The sequence below is a fragment of the Ruditapes philippinarum genome, unplaced genomic scaffold, assembly GCF_026571515.1.
Source record: "Ruditapes philippinarum isolate M1 unplaced genomic scaffold, ASM2657151v2 ctg1086_1_1_1_1, whole genome shotgun sequence".
Lineage (NCBI taxonomy): Eukaryota > Metazoa > Mollusca > Bivalvia > Venerida > Veneridae > Ruditapes > Ruditapes philippinarum.
In genome coordinates, this window is record NW_026857769.1 from 333,694 (window position 1) to 352,024 (window position 18,331).

Sequence of the window (18,331 nt, forward strand, 5' to 3'; positions counted from 1 at the left end):
TAGACTGGAACCTTTTTATTATATTATAGACTGGAACATTTTTATTTTATAGGAAACTTACTATTGTCATAGTATACAAAAACTCTTTTGCACTGACTTTGTTATACGTCGGACCCACTGCCTGATAGTTTTATAAATGCAGTTAAAGTAAGAAATCTTTTTGATCTGTAATATAGACAAAGTACCTGATTTTATCAAGAGGTTGAAATTTGTACCATGCCTTCGGTCTTGCCCACAGTTCATACAGTAGCTAAAACAAATTGAAAATAATCATATTTAATATATAAATATATCTTATAAACCACGGCACAGGAGTGTAATAAAGCCGTAAAATGAAATCATTATTACACTACTGTAATAACAATTCTGTGACATCAATTGCATTTTTATACTAAACACAGTGCTAAAGCATGCTAATGTATGCATTACAACTACAGGTGCATCAATGAGAAATGACTGTCACCCTTTTTTTACTGTAAATCCTTCTTATTTTTGCAAATATTATATTTGTTTATATTCAATACAAAAATCATTGAACTTGTTGAATAAAATAATATTATTATGATTACCAGAGACTCGTATGATATAAATTTATCAATTTTGTACAATAAATTTAGTATTAACTCTTCATGAATCAAATGCACATGTAATTGTTAAAACTTAAAAAACAAAAAATTTAAAAGATAAAGTAAATACAATGTAGATATTTCGTTGGAAACACAAACACTTAAAATGATTTAGCTAAGAATTCCAATATAATATCTACGATCTAAAATAAACAGTTTTATTAACTACTGTACTTTAATACTTATCAACTGGTAATTATTCTATTTTAAAGAAGGAAGTACATACATGTCTGTCATTGCGTTTTCCTCGTGTCAGAATAGAATGTTCACTTGTATACTTCCCCTATAATATACAGAAACATTTAAATACAAGTTATCATAAAATCTGCCAGCAATGCAATAATGAACTTTATTGGCTGGATTTGAATCATACAAACTTAGTAATGCTCACATGGCAATATCTAACTTTCACTTGTGGAGAAAAACCCTTAAATGTCACCATGTGGGTAAGCCAAATGTAAGCTAGTTGGCAGTACCTTTTTTTCAAATGACAAAATTCATTGCCCATGGGGTTCAAACCCTCAGGCAGTAAGGGACAAATGACTAAAGTCAGCACTATGAAACAAAAGAGCAACATGGACTGGTGTACAAGTAATATGTACATGTACAAATTTCAGAAAAGAACACACTTTTGTTTACAAGAAAAAAAAATCAAACCATTTATATTGATGTTATCTGAACAAATAAATCAAAAGTTATGAAGATTTAAAAGTGTTATATATAAAATAAGAGAAAGTCATGAGAAAAATCACACAAAAAACTGGCACGCCACAGCCAGGACTCAAACCACAGGTCTCTAGATTGCCGGTTCAGTTTGCTAACCACTATATCAATGCTAAACACTTAAACCATCTATGTATTCAAATTAGACTTTGTTTCTGTCAAATAAATTGCCGGCTACATTTAAATAAAATAATGAAATTTTAACATAAATAGATAATTTATATATGGAAACTATGTAGTAAAACATACATCATGGAGAGGGTAGGCTGCACTGTAGGAACCATTGGCCAACAATTTCTTGATCCCTGAAACATGTAAATTAATTACAACATAATTATGTAAGATAAAAAATATTTGAGACAAAACCAACATAATGGGTTTGCGACCAGCATGGATCCAGACCAGCCTGCTCATCCGCGCAGTCTGATCAGGATCCATGCTGTTCACTTACAGACCCTATAAGAAGTAAAACAAGAGCTGTCCGTAAGACAGCGCGCTCGACTTTTTTATTGCTTGCCAATAAAAAAAGTTTTTGCAGTAAAAGGCAATACAAGAATCTCTGTATTTTTAAAGTGAACAATGGCCATGAGCATTAAGATATTTAGTGAAGAATTATTTTATTATGACATAATTTATGGTAAAGTGAACAAGTGGATAGGAATGAATTTTTTTAGATTTTTTAAGTTTTTTAGTGCTTGCCTATAATACAAAACATTGACAGTTAAGGGCCATAATTCAAATAAAATCTTTGACAGAATTACCTTCTCCTGGACATTTTTGGGAATCATGATTGTAAACAAGTATTCCAACTTTCAAATTAATATCTCAAACAGTTCAGTCAAAAAGTGGACTGGTACTAAAAACTTAACCAAGATTCTAAGTTGATAAAAGGCCTTAATTTTTAAAACAAATCCTTGACAGAGTTACCTTCTCTTGCGTACAGATGGGGGTAATGATGTGAAATATCATTAAAAGTTTCAAAGCAATATCTCAAAGGGTTAAGGCAATAAGTGGATTTTACCCATATTCAATGTATTTTTCTAAGTCAAAAAGGGGCATAATTCTGTCAAAAACCTTGACAGAGTTATGTCCTCTTGTCTGTTGATGAAGGTCGTGATGGTAAACAAGTATGGTCAGTTTCAAAGCAATACCTCCAATGGTTTTGAAATAAAGTGAGGTGGTACAAAAAACTTAACCAAGCTCAATACACTTTCTAAGTAAAAAAAGGGCCATAATTCTGTCAAAAACCTTGACAGAGTTATGTACTCTTGTCTGTAGATGGAGGTTATGATGGTGAACAAGTATGGTAAGTTTCAAAGCCATACTTGTAATACTTCTGAAATAAAGTGGGGTGGTACGAAAAACTTAACCAAGGTGTGACGCCGACGCCGACGCCGACGCCGGGGCGAGTAGGATAGCTCCCCTTTTCATAGAAAAGTCGAGCTAAAAACTGATAGCGAACAGCATGGATCCTGATCAGACTGCGTGGATGCGCAGGCTGGTCTGGATCCATGCTGGTCGCAAACCCATTATGTTGGTTTTGTCATGACACGGCTCATTTACTAGTTAAACAGAGTAAGTAAATGTACATACCAAATCTACATTGTGGATTAAACAGAGTAAATGTACATACCAAATCTACATTGTGGATTAAACAGAGTAATTGTACATACCAAATCTAGGTTTTGCAAGTTTTGTGGATTAAACAGAGTAATTGTACATACCAAAATCTACATTGTGGATTAAACAGAGTAAAATGTACATACCAAATCTACATTGTGGATTAAACATGTACAAACCAAATCTACATTGTGGATTATACAGAGTAAAATATACATACCAAATCTACATTGTGGATTAAACAGAGTAATTGTACATACCAAATCTACATTGTGGATTAAACAGAGTTATTGTACCTACCAAATCTACATTGTGGATTAAACAGAGTAATTGTACATACCAAATCTACATTGTGGATTAAACAGAGTAATTGTACATACCAAATCTACATTGTGGATTAAACAGAGTAATTGTACATACCAAATCTACATTGTGGATTAAACAGAGTAATTGTACATACCAAATCTACGTTTTGCAGGGTTCTGGGGATCAGCATCCTCATAGAAAGATCTTGATAAGATGGCATATACAATTCTGCTTCTCTGAGAGTTTGAAAAGAAGGAATCCTTGTCCTTAATGACAAACCTAGGTGATACAAAAAATATCGTCTGTAACTCAACATTCAATTATATATACTTTATCAAGTACCTCATATATTGGCTTTATTCAGAGATTCATCCTTTACACTTGTTCTGTATTGGTTTAAAATTTTCTATAACATCACCTAAGTAATGGTCAAAATAATTACAGGAATTTCTAAAAAAAATAAAATTAAAATACCATTTGCAGGCAATAAGTTTACAATGGAAGAAGGCTGCTAAATGCTTCAAGATTTACCATTTGAATACTTTGTATTATAAAATAGTTATAAGGAAAAAAAATAAATAAATAAAAACAGAAAAAAAACAAGAAAAGAAAATGGGATGGCAAATCTTTGTAACAACAAAAGAAATATATACATGCAATCTCCACAATCCAAAACAAATAAACATATAAATAAACAAAGCTATAAACTCCATTCATAAGCTTTCATTTCTAAAAGTACACAATTATTGAATATATTTCTCACAGTAAAGTATGTTTGGCATGATGAATTATAAAAACTTAAAAAGAATGCTCATCAATTTGAGTGAAATGCTGTCATTCAAACTGTATCTTTTTTTATTCTAAACTTAACTGGCCATGACAGAAAGTTTAAAACTGGAAATATGTAATATGCTTTAATTCATTATTATATCTCATAGATTCTTTTTTCTTAAGCATCAATTTCTACACCAACCTCACCAAAGCTCCTGACAAACAAAAACACCTGATTACCGATGGCCAGTCCAACAAATATGCTTCTGTATAAATAACCTCCAACAAAACAAGACATAGCCCTTAATCTGCTGAATATGTGTCCCGGATTTGCCCCGCTTTGAATTTGGGACAATCCATTTGAACTTTTATGGATTCCAATATCAAAATACAAACAATTGATCTTATCCAGTAGTATAGAGCCTGGTCAGACTGCATGGATGTGCAGCCCCATTTATTTCTATAATGGCGGAAAAAAAAATCGCTTTTGGTTCCAGCAGATTAAGGGATATAAAGTATACACAAAATACATAATTTCCTTTAAATATTTTTAATTACTTAATTTTCCTTAGCAAGTTTTGATTATAGTCAGTTTCTGAAGAGAAACCATTGGGGGCAAACTATAATTAATAGTATAGTAAAAATTCACTTATTATAAGGAAGATAATTTTAACACCGCAATGCAAACATCTGAAACCTTTTTCTTTTTTTTTTAATGTTAGCTATAAAGATATCATAATAAAAAGAAATGTCAAAAAAGTGGGATTGGTGAATGGTGTACAATGGGTTATTGTAAAACAAAAGCTTGGGTGTAAAAATTCAAAGCAATTTTGACCTAAAAGTGTTTGTCTTATAATCTTAGATATTACCTTATTCTATCAGTATAAAATGTGCTTAAGATTGAACGAAAAAAATATCCTTACATAATGTAATATGTTTATGTACAAATAAAGCAGGATATTGTGATCTGCTCCACCTAGAATATTTGACATCATAAACGTAGGAACATCTTTACTTAAACATTGATTGCCCATGCTCAGCCTACTGATGGAACATATGATATGCTACACCTAAATGTTCCTTACAGTATCCTTATACCAGCTATTTAAGTCTTGAATGGACATAATCAATTTTTTTTTTTCTTTTTTCTTTTTTTTTGTACCAGTGTATTATCAGTTTTAGGGAGAACACAATGACAATTTAAAGGTTGGTCAAGTAACATCATACAGCCTGAAGGTCAGATGTGTCATGGTTGACCTAGCTCTATTGGTTGAAACATATTTATTCAAGCTCGATTGCAAAACAAGTTCTTGCAACTTAATATATTAATCACTTTTGAGTCCACTTCCTGGAACCAACCAGTACTGGTGTCATATGAAGAAACATGGTCCTGACCCCGAGAGGCAGACACCTTAAACACTAGGCCACCTAGCTCTATTAATAGAGGTAAAAGACTTTGCAGATTTAAGTTCAGCATTTCAAGGATTTATACCTTTCACTATAAAGTTATCATGTGTGCCTTAAAATAATAATAAGGTAAAACTTTACCAATTTGACAAACATCTCACAAAATGAGTCAAATTCAGCAAAATGCTACTGTCACTTCAATATAAAATGCAGGACCCCAAATAATAAGCTGTCAGTTTTATAAATGAGTAAATAACAGCAATTAAATATAGAGGATATTTGTTTATTTGTGTGTAAGATGAAATTTTATTTCATCGAGTGGGCTTTAAAAACAGTATTCTCACGAGTGGCGTAGCCACGAGTGAGAATACTGTTTTTAAAGTTCACGAGATGAAATAAAATTACATCTTACACAACAAACAAACAAATTTTCTTTTTATTTTATGCTAAAAAACAAGTAAAAACGAAATTTCCATAATATTAACGTAAATATTAAAATCTGTTTTCCCCATTGAGAGCCCCATTTAGTCGGAATTTCTCATTAAAAACAAGAAGTCTTGAGCTGAAAAAATAAGTCCGACAATCAACGTTAAATGACAGTGATATTATTATTTATTTTGTTCAAAAAATATGAATTATTGCTTGTTTTAATAATAAAAACAAACAATTCTTGTAGGAGAAAATTCCAACCATCCATCCATATTTCTGTTACTTACTGCGAATTTATATTAGACATGGCTTTGTTAAATGTAAGCGGCAGCCATTTTTTAAAGTTGTGTATTTCACGGGAGGCAAATAATTGTGTTTGATTCAGAGGGATATCATTTGGATTTATTAGTCATACACCTTTTAAAAAGAAAGAAAACATATTTGAGGATTGAAACAGACATAAAATAAGTGTTGACAGATGTGAAAACATGAAAAAAGCAGCTAATATGAAAATGGAAAACTTGGAACTTGCTCGTAACGCTGGGTGGTTTACTTGTTCTACGAGCTGATAGCTGTCTATGCTTTTCAATTTTTCATAAAGCATACGGCAGTTATTGCTCCTAGGATACTTTAATATGCCCAAATGTCATCAAGAGCAGTTTGCATGTGGAAGGAATGTATTTTTCAGACTGTAAAAATGAAACAAAAAAATTAGAGACGAAATTTGGTGATTGGAATTTGAATGAATAGAAGTAAGTTTTCTCTCTTTATTACTTTTGACATTTAAGTTATTTATCTATTTCAGCTTTGCTATTTCTTTAAACAGCCTGACATTGTCAGAATTGTTAGCAAAAATAAAATTGAGGTACCACATGGGAAAAATCTTAAAAAAGTAGTCATTGAAAAGTGTGAAATTATATTTTGATAATTTTCACTGTGAAATTATCAAATATAATTTTCACGGATAAATCAGTAATCCACTGAAAAGCATAAAATAAACTGAAATATTCACAATTGATATGGGTAATATCAGTTTTTTGCAGGAAGCAGTGAATAAAACATGAATAAATCATAATATGTTAAGACATCAAATAAGGCCTACAACAGAACTGAACACATTCAGATCATGAACTTTTTTTCTACAGCCCGACCCTCCTAATTTTGTGTAATGGTCATGTCCCACTTTGAATTTCGAACAATTTATTAGTAATTAAAGGGATTTCAACATCAGAATAATACTGTTAGCTTGTAGCATTGAGCAATCAACATTTAACTGAAAACATAAACCATGTGATTCGTTGGTTCCTGATATAAGCGTGAAATTGGAAAAAGAAACATTTTTTAGTACCAAATACTCGAGTCTGATGTATGGCTCTTATGTAGCAATCTGAAAATGCCAATAAATTCATAATACAACTCTTATAAATTCATATATAAGTACACCATGATCAAATTCATATATAAGTACAGCATGATCAAAATTACAAACATGTACAACATGATCAAATTCATATACATGTACAGCCCGATCAAATTCATATACATGTACAGCCGGATCAAATTCATATACATGTACAGCCCGATCAAATTCATATACATGTACAGCTAGATCAAATTCATATACATGTACAGCCCGATCAAATTCATATACTTGTATAGCATGATCAAATTCATAACGAAAGATATGTACACAGTTTGCACTTCACAGCAAACATTAGAACAAACATCTCTTGCCACACACAAACAGAAACACAGAAACAAACAGAAAGGAAATGTTTAACAAAATTAACTACTGCACAAAAACTATACTGTCGAGTAATTCAATTCATGCTAGAAGGTAATTTATATCCCCAGAAAGTGTTATGAGAAAACTAGTTGTAGTCTAAGAAATTGAAATTTGGCAAAAATAATGTACATGTACATGGAATAACTTTTACTTACATACAGTCATGTACTTGATGACACATATTTTGACCTTGAACTTGCTAATCACATGACTGTCTTATATAGATTTTTAACAGATTCTGAAGTAAAAGCATGAACACTTTGTGTCTGGGATTATAAAAACACCTGCAGAATATCTAATTATAATTTTCATCACAACTAATTACATGGGAACAAACATATGATATGATAAACACATCTAGGCACACTTTCTGTTGTTACTACTATATTGAGCAAATAAAATAAAAGACTTGAACATTCTAGTTTAACCCTTTATATGCTAAACTTATTTGTCCTAATTTAAATTTTGAGCCTTCCATTATAAGTTAATTTATCAGGCTTCAAATTACTAAAATTAAACTACCAACAGTATAGAGCCTGGTCAGACTGCTCGGGTATTAAGTTTGATCCGGCTCTATACTGGGGGCAAAGGCGAATCCTAATCACCCATAGCATTAGACCACTGCGTAAAATTTCAAAGATGGCCTCATTTGAAACATTCTACGCACAGTAATTGGTCCATTTCTAATATTTTCAAACAACATTGTATTTAAAAGTCACTGTAAAGCATAATCCTAAATCTAAGTAAATCTACAATAACAGTTACTGTATAAGTGGTAAAGTTAGCGATGCCGAAAAATTGGCAAATTTCTTGTATTGACAAAGATAGCTAAAATTTCCCCTACCGTAAATATCAACCAGCCTGTCATTAAATTTTACCCTTGCATGATTCGCTAATATTTCCTCATGCGAAATGTCTGGCATTTTTAAATTCGCTAACTTTCCGACACGCTGAAATATCCACTTATACAGTTTAGTAAAACATTATGGAACTTAAAAGAAGGCTAGTGGAATGTAAAAGTTAATTCAGGAAAAAAACATATTATCCAGTCCCGTAATGTTAGAGGTGGAGTCACATTTTAATAAAGGAAATGTTGTGAAGGGATTTGTTGTTGTTGTTGTTTGAACATTACCACTTGTGTCCAGTTGCTCCGAAGAACCTGTTGAGAGGGTACAGAATCAAAAACAGAGAGTATAGATATTATATATATAAAGTAAGGAAATATGTCCGGTAAGGTGCATCTCAAAATTTGAGATAACAATTACATGAGCCGCGCCATGACAAAACCAACGTAATGCATTGGTGACCAGCATGGATCCAGACCAGCCTGTGCATCCGCGCAGTCTGATCAGGATCCACGCTGTTCGCTATTAGGATCTCTACTTGTTATAGGGTTTGTAAGCGAACAGCATGAATCATGATCAGACTGCGCAGATGCTCAGGCTGGTCTGGATCCATGCTGGTCGCGATTGCACTATGTTGGTTTTGTCACGACGCGGCTCAATTATATGAAGGGAAAGATATAAATACATGTATCATTGTTTCTTGTCATTTCATCTCAAGCCCTATACATAATGTTTTTTTTATTTTCCGGTGCCACTCACTTTTTTAGTTCTGTTTGAAGTAATGGCAGAGAACTCAATTAGCATAAAAGTTTTTGTATTAATGAAAATTTTATATATAATAAATGACAGAGGCATTAATGTAAATGGCGATAAGAAGAAAAGAGAAAAGAAAGTTAATTTATAGGACATAGAGGGTTTTTCTCTCTTCAAAACTGTTGATAAATAAGATATTACGATGTGTAATATGTAAAGGGTTCACTCTATGCCAAACATTTTCTTAAGTTAAACTTAACTAGACCTATCACTGAAGGAAATTAATACCCCCACCAGCAACTTTTTGAAAAAAAAAGTAGTCTGAAGAAAACTTTCAACACAAACTATCAACTGTGTACAAAGAAATATTTCAATTAATTGTAATCCCAACTGGGGTCTCCAAATAAGCTTGCTTTTCACAAAGTTTGATTACAATATCTCATTCCTAACTCTAGTTATTGTCCGGAAACCATTTTTCTATTTTTAGGAATGGTGACCTTGACCTTGACCCCAGGGGGTCCAAATGCAATACCAACCCAGGTCTTCATATAAGCTTGCTATACACCAAGTTTGATAACAATATCTCATTCCTAACTCTAGTTATTGTCCGGAAACCATTTTTCTATTTTTAGTAACGGTGACCTTGACCCCAGGGGGTCCAAAAACAATACCAACCCAGGTCTTCATATAAGCTTGCTATACACCAAGTTTGATTACAATATCTCATTCCTAACTCAAGTTATTGTCCGGAAACCATTTTTCTATTTTTAGTAATGGTGACCTTGACCTTGACCCCAGGGGGTCCAAATGCAATACCAACCCAGGTCTTCATATAAGCTTGCTATACACCAAGTTTGATAACAATATCTCATTCCTAACTCTAGTTATTGTCCGGAAACCATTTTTCTATTTTTAGTAACAGTGACCTTGACCTTGACCCCAGGGGGTCCAAATACAATACCAACCCAGGTCTTCATATAAGCTTGCTATACACCAAGTTTGATTACAATATCTCATTCCTAACTCAAGTTATTGTCCCGAAACCATTTTTCTATTTTTAGTAACCATGACCTTGATCTTGACCCCAGGGGGCCTAAATGCAATACCAACCCAGGTCTTCATATAAGCTTGCTATACGCAAAGTTTGATTACAATATCTCATTCCTAACTCTTGGTATTGTCCGGAAACCATTTTTCTATTTTTAGTAACGGTGACCTTGACCTTGACCCCAGGGGGTCCAAATGCAATACCAACCGGAGTTTCCACATAAGGTTGCTATATACCAAGTTTGATTACAATACCTCATTCCAAACTCTAGTTATCGTCCGGAAACCATGATGTGGACTGACCGACGGACCGACCGACAAGCTGACTCCTATATACCCCCCCTAAACTTCGTTTGTGGGGGTATAATTATTTATGGTGTAACTATATTCATGTATAATCATTTTTCTTCATAAATTAATGGTCCATAACTTGAATTGTGTATATTTTTACTTTCCTTAAAATCTAAGTATAGTTTTCTTAAAGTTGATTTTCTTGAAATATGTTAGGTCATTTGGAGGCATTCGGATTTTAAAATAATGTGGAATATGTCCCTAATATTTAATTTTCATTCACAAGACAGTAATACTGTATGTTGAAGGTAAAATTTCAATGCTTATTATTTGTTTTCTATATAAGCAAAACTGATAATTATGTTTTATATACATTTATACACATGTTTATTTATTATGATTTATTATGTTGATAAGACTGTGTAGGAAGTTTAAAAAAACAAAGTGGAAAACTATTCAAAAATAATGAAATCATTTTATGGTTTGTTTGTCTTTTGCATTACATTTAGCCTTGTTGCTATTTATTACCAAATCAAATATTACAAAATATTTACATGCATAAAAAGTTGAATTTTATTTCATATCTATCAATTGCACCCTATAAAAGCAGCACACCTTCAAAAGCTTGTCGTCAACTTTGATGAAAATTTAAAACTTGTTATTGTATGTAGTAAAATAGTTGTCACATGTATAAATAAAATAATTAAATCTTCCCTAAATTTAAAGGCACTTAATATTCATACACATTACCCTTAACAAGTCAATTAAAATATGCAGTTATACATGTAGCCATTACTTCTTTTCTTAAAATCTATTATCTCGAAGGGAGAAACTGTAATTGTTATTTATTACCAAAGTTTATGTTCATACTTCAAGTTGATGTTATTTAAAGCAGCATTCCTATATTACCTTCCTTTGAATATAATTGAGCTGCGTCACGACAAAACCAACATAGTGCGTTTGCGACCAGCATGGATCCAGACCAGCCTGCGCATCCGCGCAGTCTGATCAGGATCCATGCTGTTCGCATACAAGTAGAAAAACTGATAGCGAACAGCATGGATCCTGATCAGACTGCGCGGATGCGCAAACTGGTCTGGATCCATGCTGGTCGAAAACCCATTATGTTGGTTTTGTCATGACGCGGCTCAATTATATGAAGATATGGTCATTAATTGTGACTTAAATTGATGGTACATTGGTATAGATAATGTAAGTAATGCAGGTAAACTTTTGGTAGGAAAGGAGGTTTTACAATCTAGCAAAATACCGGAAGTAGTGGAAATACCGAAACATCTAATTCAGGTACTCAAGCACAGGATTAAGTTGAAAGAATAACAAATAAAAATTTAATAAACAAATCTTACTATAAATAAGATCAATTTTTAATAAACTGTTCTTGATAAAAAGCATAATTTTTTTTTTAAATATTTATTTTTTTTTAATATTTATATGAATAGAATATCAGAAAAATATAATCTTTAACATTAGCATGCTAATTTAATAACAGCATAAACAATTAATTCTAAAACTTTTTTGAATCCTTAAAAAAAAAATAACCCTTAAAAAGTTCCTGTAAGTTAGAACTAGCTTCCAATAGTTCATCTGGTATCAGTTGTAAACATATTTATAACTATATAGCTGGAGAAGTTGCTTTATTTATGGGAGGTGCAGGAATTTATATAAGGGCTCTATCTGTTGCATGTATTTCATCATAATAAAATCTGAAAAAAAGATAATAATTTATCAGACGATTTAGAATTGAAATGAGGGGGCGGTGACAGTGCCATGGTTACCGGTTTCGTACAGTAGTGTCACCATCAAATCTGAAAAAAGGTCAGCCAAGACTGTCAGAATCTGATATATTTTCTGAAAAAATTTAGTTCAAATAACTTCACAGTCATTCATATGAGTTATTATCACAAAATTAAATTCACACATGCAACATATTAACTAGCTTCAAAAATGCAGATCAGCCAAACTAAAACAATACTAATATAGCAGTTTTAATGAAATATTGTTAACATCCAATGAAAAAGCTCCTTACTGCCCTCTGCATCAGCCAATCAGGTAAGGTAACATAAACAGGATTTGGAAAAAAAGAAAAACATAAGTGTTATTACACACAGAAAAAAATGCACTGTAAAAACAACTAATGACAAATTAGAAAGCCACAAAAAATACTAATGATCATTTTTGTAATCATTTTTTTTCACATTCAACAATTTTATTCATATTATACTGCATAAAATTTTGCTACTTACGTGAAAAAGTATGAAAAATTTATTTCAAGGCAAAAGTTCAATTTAAACAAAAAAGAAAATAAACAAAAAAAATCCTATCTACTGGGTATATACCCCTGACAATGGAAGAACAACAATTCAAAAAGTTGACAATGCCTTAAGATCACCTTATTATTCAAAACACCATCAAAACTAATAACTATAGTAAAGTTTACATTCTGAACTTGTTTAAACTTTTGCAAAATCCCATATGTTCTTTTTTAAATTCATTTTTTTTCACATACATAGATTACATAATATTCAAATCTAATGAATGGTTAAATAGGAAACAGATTTCATTTGTTACACGGTTGTTGTTTTTTTTATCTGATTCAAGGAACAGTTATGCTGATATTGTTAATTTATGGAAGAACATCATCCATGATGCCTCTAAGCTGTGCATTATTTCAGGTACAAGCTTGGGTATAGTCACTCCGGGCCTCAGGCAAGCCAACTTCATACCTTCCTGGTTTAAAAAGAAACTTCAAAAACTTTACTGGAATTCAAACCATGAACTGTAATGGGCTTGTGATTCCAAATTGACAACTTACTCCTCTCAGCCAAGGATGAATCATGAATTATATTTTAGAGAAAAAAATTACATAAAATTGGATCCCATATAATGCTACCCTTCATAAAATTTCATGCTATTTTAAGCAACAGAAAGCTGAACATTCGGGTGAACTCGCACTCCCAAGATGCTTTGCAAAATCAATGAATAGTTTAATTTTCATTACTGACTTGAACAGTCCATTAATGATATTGGAAATTTTAACTGTCAACTATAACAACCTTATTTGTTAAGCATCTAATCAATATCCGCAACCATTTATAATTAATATTAACAAAACCCATGTGTTGTAAACAGATACTGTTTTCAGTATTATTATCATCAATTTATTGCCGTTCAATTCATATTATTCAATACATTTATATAGGACTTTTAAAAACTTCAGCATCGGAACAAATATTATGTTATTCTAAGCTAATTATTAACACTACTGTATACCGACACAGCCAATGGACGGTTCAATCCGACAAATTGTAATAATTACCAAGTTCGAAAAGTTTGCGAGAATAAATTTGCATTGCAAAACTTAATTTGATGTTTGTTCATGTTTAAATATTAATATGACCATCTAAAGAACAATGCGGATAAATAAAAACAATACATACTGCTCCATACGATTTCTGTTAAACGGTGCGGTGAAATAATTATCATCTTCCTCCATGAGGCTCTGATCAAGGTCAAATGGTGTCGGAATACAATCAAATATGCTGCTTGGCCCAAAGTTCATGTCATTCGGCTAAAATATAGAAATTATGTCACTGTTTTTTTCCTGAACAAAACAGGACTTGGGAAAAATCTTTGTTAAGATAAGTGTTTATGGGTCAGCATCCATAAATTTAGATTTGTCTGAAGACTGGGCTGGGGTGTTCAACAGATTTAATAGAATTATTGCTGACAATACTAACACTTACCTACTTAGTGGTTAAAATCATGTTTAATTTCTTTACACAATATGAGTATGATAAACAGGATAATATATAAATAATGCATAGGTTTGTGGGTAACAGTAAAAATATCATCCCAAAGAAAATATTTGTTACCCAAGGCATTAGATGAGGGTAAATGTATATTTATGAGGGATGATATCTTTGCTGTTACCAACAAACCTATGCGTTCTTTATTCTATTACCCCAAACAAGTACTTCATTGGGACACTATTTCTATTCGTTTTTATTTTTCATTTATTAACTGTGACATAGTACACTTGAATTTACAGTAAGAATAATACCCATTGGCCTATGGGAAATTAACATTACCAAAATAGTGAGGGGTAATTATATTTAATAACAAGTTGGTGCTGATTGAATATATCAAAATTAGAATAATATCATTCAGACCAAATATTATTTCAACCACTAAATCAAAGTTTAAAACTCAGTGCAGAAAACGTTTACTTTGATTATTAACATCTGACATGCATGTTGGTTTCCATTACACAATCACCAGCATCAATGACAGATATAAACAAGCAGTGACCAGTGTTTATGTCATATTGTAAAGAGCTGCCTTTGTAAAGAAGGCAGAGATGTCCTAGTGGTTAAGGGGTTAAGCTGTCTGCCTCTTAACCAAAAGATTGTAGGTTCGAACCCTACTTGGGGGTTGATATATTTTATACTAAACCATTCAAATGCCTGACATTATCATTCTTGCATTCACATCAAGCACAACTGAAGTCTATATAAGAACTTACTGCAAGGGGCATCTTCATGTTCATCATTTCCGCACCTTTAGCCAGGATATCCCAGGGGGCGTGAACTTTGACAAACGATACTTTCCCACTCTTTGATTCCTGAAAAAATCATAGAGGAATTCTTATAAACAGCAGATTTCTAAAAGCGCCTGAAATATAAAGTCACATTAGAAACCAAAATAGACGACAATGTTTCATTTAAGAAACAAAATATATTTTGCATATTATAAGAAAATTACATATCAATTGTCATTGAACTTTATGATACATGTTTCATATCAAATCACTTTGCTGATCTGGAACTTAGAAATTGTTCTCAGTTCTTTATCGCTTTATCAGAAAGCATGTAGTTCCTTATCTCTTTATCATGTTCCCAGTTCTTTATCTCTATATCATGTTCTCAGTTGTTTATCTCTTAATCATGTTCTCAAATCATGTTCTCAGTTCTTTATCTCTTTATCATGTTCTCAGTTTTTTATCTCTTTATCAGAAAGCACAGTTCTTTATCTCTTAATCAGAAAGCAATGCAATAGATAGTTATGTATAGAAAGACAAGTATACTTAGAAGTTTAACTACAAACAGATAAACAAAGGGACAGACAGATGGACAGACAGTATAATTATTAACTACTGTTTGAAAAAATATATAAATATACAGTAAATTTTATCATTCAATTTCATAGAGGCATATCACTGCAGAACTATTAATCAGAGATACATAAGAGGGTTTTTCTATGTGAGATTAGGTCATACTGCATTCAATTATCAAGATCAATCAATACATTGTGTGAATAAGGTCAAAATGTCAAATCATATTGAAAATTTAAAATGTGACATTACCAACACAACAAGTATTGCTGTAAAGGAAAGAAAAAAAGTACATTGCAAAATATCTACAGAAAAAAAAAACATATTAAAACAATATTTTATATCTTTATCATAAGGCAAAAACTAGAACTGTGTCCAAAGGACACGGATGCCCCCACTGACAACATATATATGGTATATAGTGAAAAATTCAACAAAGGGCCATAATTCTGTTAAATTTGGTCACAGCAAAAATTCCTTCCTTTACTACCATCTACACATGAAGGTTGCTCATCCCTGGAAGTTTAAGCAAAATCTGCCAACCAGTTTAAGAGGAGTTGCGTTCACAAAATTTCTACATAGTATATAGTGAAAAAATCAACAAAGGGCCATAATTCTGTTAAATTTGGTCGCAGCGAAAATTCCTTCCTATACTACCATCTACACATTAAGGTTGTTCATCCCTGGAAGTTTAAGCAAAATATGCCATCTGGTTTAAGAGGAGTTGCGTTCACAAAATTTCTACATAGTATATAGTGAAAAAATCAACAAAGGGCCATAATTCTGTTAAATTTGGTCACAGCAAAAATTCCTTCCTTTACTACCATCTACACATTAAGGTTGTTCATCCCTGGAAGTTTAAGCAGAATCTGCCATCTGGTTTAAGAGGAGTTGCGTTCACAAAATTTCTACATAGTATATAGTGAAAATATCAACAAAGGGCCATAATTCTGTTAAATTTGGTCGCAGCAAAAATTCCTTCCTTTACTACCATCTACACATTAAGGTTGTTCATCCCTGGAAGTTTAAGCAAAATCTGCCATCCGGTTTAAGAGGAGTTGCGTTCACAAGATTTCGGGACGTACAGACAGACGTACGGACGGACAGACGTACGGACGGACGGACAAGTGCAATTTCAAATAGTTTTATAACAAGACCTTTCTAAGGATAGCATCCTCCAATTTTCTTAATGCTGGATACAAATAAAAGGGGGCATAACTCTGCAAAAGTGCTTGGCAGACTCACCTAAACTTGAGTCAACAAATATTTCAAATTTTAACTGAACACCTTTAATAGTTTCTGAGAAAAAAAGGCAAAATTCTAAATCAAAAAGGGAAATAATTGAGCAATTTTTTTTTAAAGATTATCTGCCCCTTAGAAATGCATTTCAATTTTGTTTGTTTGTTTGTTTGTTTCATTTTACGCCTTTTCCCAACAGTATTTCAGTCCTATAGGCGGGTAGTTTCCTAACCATCATTCCTGGAGAGTTACACCAGTACTAAACTACCTCCCTCCGCGCTAAACTACCAAAGCATCTCCCGAGATCGAACCCACACCAGAGAGGTAACTGGATTAGAAGTCATCGACTCTAACCCCTCGACCACGGAGGCCGTCTTATTTCAATTTTGAAAAGTGGCACAAATAAAATACATTTCTTTATGGAAATAGACATAGTTTGGCAAACTAAATATTAAGTTGTATTTGTTTACTTTGTAACAGTTATTAGTACCCTGCCAAATTTATGTAATGAACACTTCCTGATTTGTATTTGGAACAGTCCATTTATATTGTGAGGGATTTTCAAACTGTAGTAAAGAATGTACAAATGAACAGGCTCGCTTTGTTCTTCACTAGTGACATTAAAAAAACATGATCTTTGATACTTTTAAAAGAATTATAAGGAAAGAAATATTTTAATTTCAGTGTAAAACATGCTTCAAGTGTGCAAAGTCAGGTACAATATATAATTACCTTCTGTCAATGGTCAAATATAAAAATATATATCAAATTTTAGAGGAGATTCAAACTCATAGCTTTGTATTTGAAACTCATACCTTTGTATTTATCTAATTGATATGTACACAGGAATGGTATTTAAAGAGTTTACAGATATTTTTAGGAATGTTATTACAAGAAATTATAGGTATTTCTCGGAATGGTATTATACAAATTACAGACATTTCTATGGGTGAAGTAACAAGAAATTACAGATACTTCTAGAAATGGTATTACAAGGAATTACAGTTATTATAACAAGAAATTACAGATATTTCTAGGAATAGTATAACAAGGAACTACAGATATTTCTAGACATGGTTTAAACAGAAATTACAGATATTTCTAGGGATGGTATAACAAAGAATAAAAGATATTTCTAGAGATGGTATAACAAAGAATTACAGATATTTCTAGGGATGGTATAACAAGGAATTACAGATATTTCTAGGGATGGTATAACAAAGAATTACAGATATTTCTAGGCATGGTATAACAAGGAATTACAGATATTTACAAGAAATTACAGATATTTCTAGGGATGGTATAACAAGAAATTACAGATATTTACAAGGAATTACAGATATTTCAAGGGACAGTA

The 18,331-nt window shown here is 32.1% G+C and overlaps 1 protein-coding gene across 8 annotated transcripts in view; it reads right to left on the bottom strand.

Moving 5' to 3' along the window:
* LOC132750885 (anoctamin-4-like) overlaps window positions 1-18,331 on the bottom strand; it is a 78,359-nt gene that overhangs the window by 35,127 nt on the left and 24,901 nt on the right. For 6 of the 8 annotated variants that reach the window (XM_060740948.1, XM_060740953.1, XM_060740950.1 and 3 more), the window contains 7 exons: window positions 15,148-15,246; window positions 14,063-14,193; window positions 7,231-7,269; window positions 3,430-3,554; window positions 1,599-1,654; window positions 853-909; window positions 186-250 (listed from right to left, as the gene is read on the bottom strand). In XM_060740948.1, coding sequence (XP_060596931.1) covers window positions 186-250; window positions 853-909; window positions 1,599-1,654; window positions 3,430-3,554; window positions 7,231-7,269; window positions 14,063-14,193; window positions 15,148-15,246 — 572 coding nt within the window. Of the gene's footprint in view, window positions 1-185; window positions 251-852; window positions 910-1,598; window positions 1,655-3,429; window positions 3,555-7,230; window positions 7,270-8,800; window positions 8,828-14,062; window positions 14,194-15,147; window positions 15,247-18,331 lie in introns of all 8 variants that reach the window. The other 2 variants (XM_060740949.1, XM_060740951.1) reach the window with 2 other exon arrangements.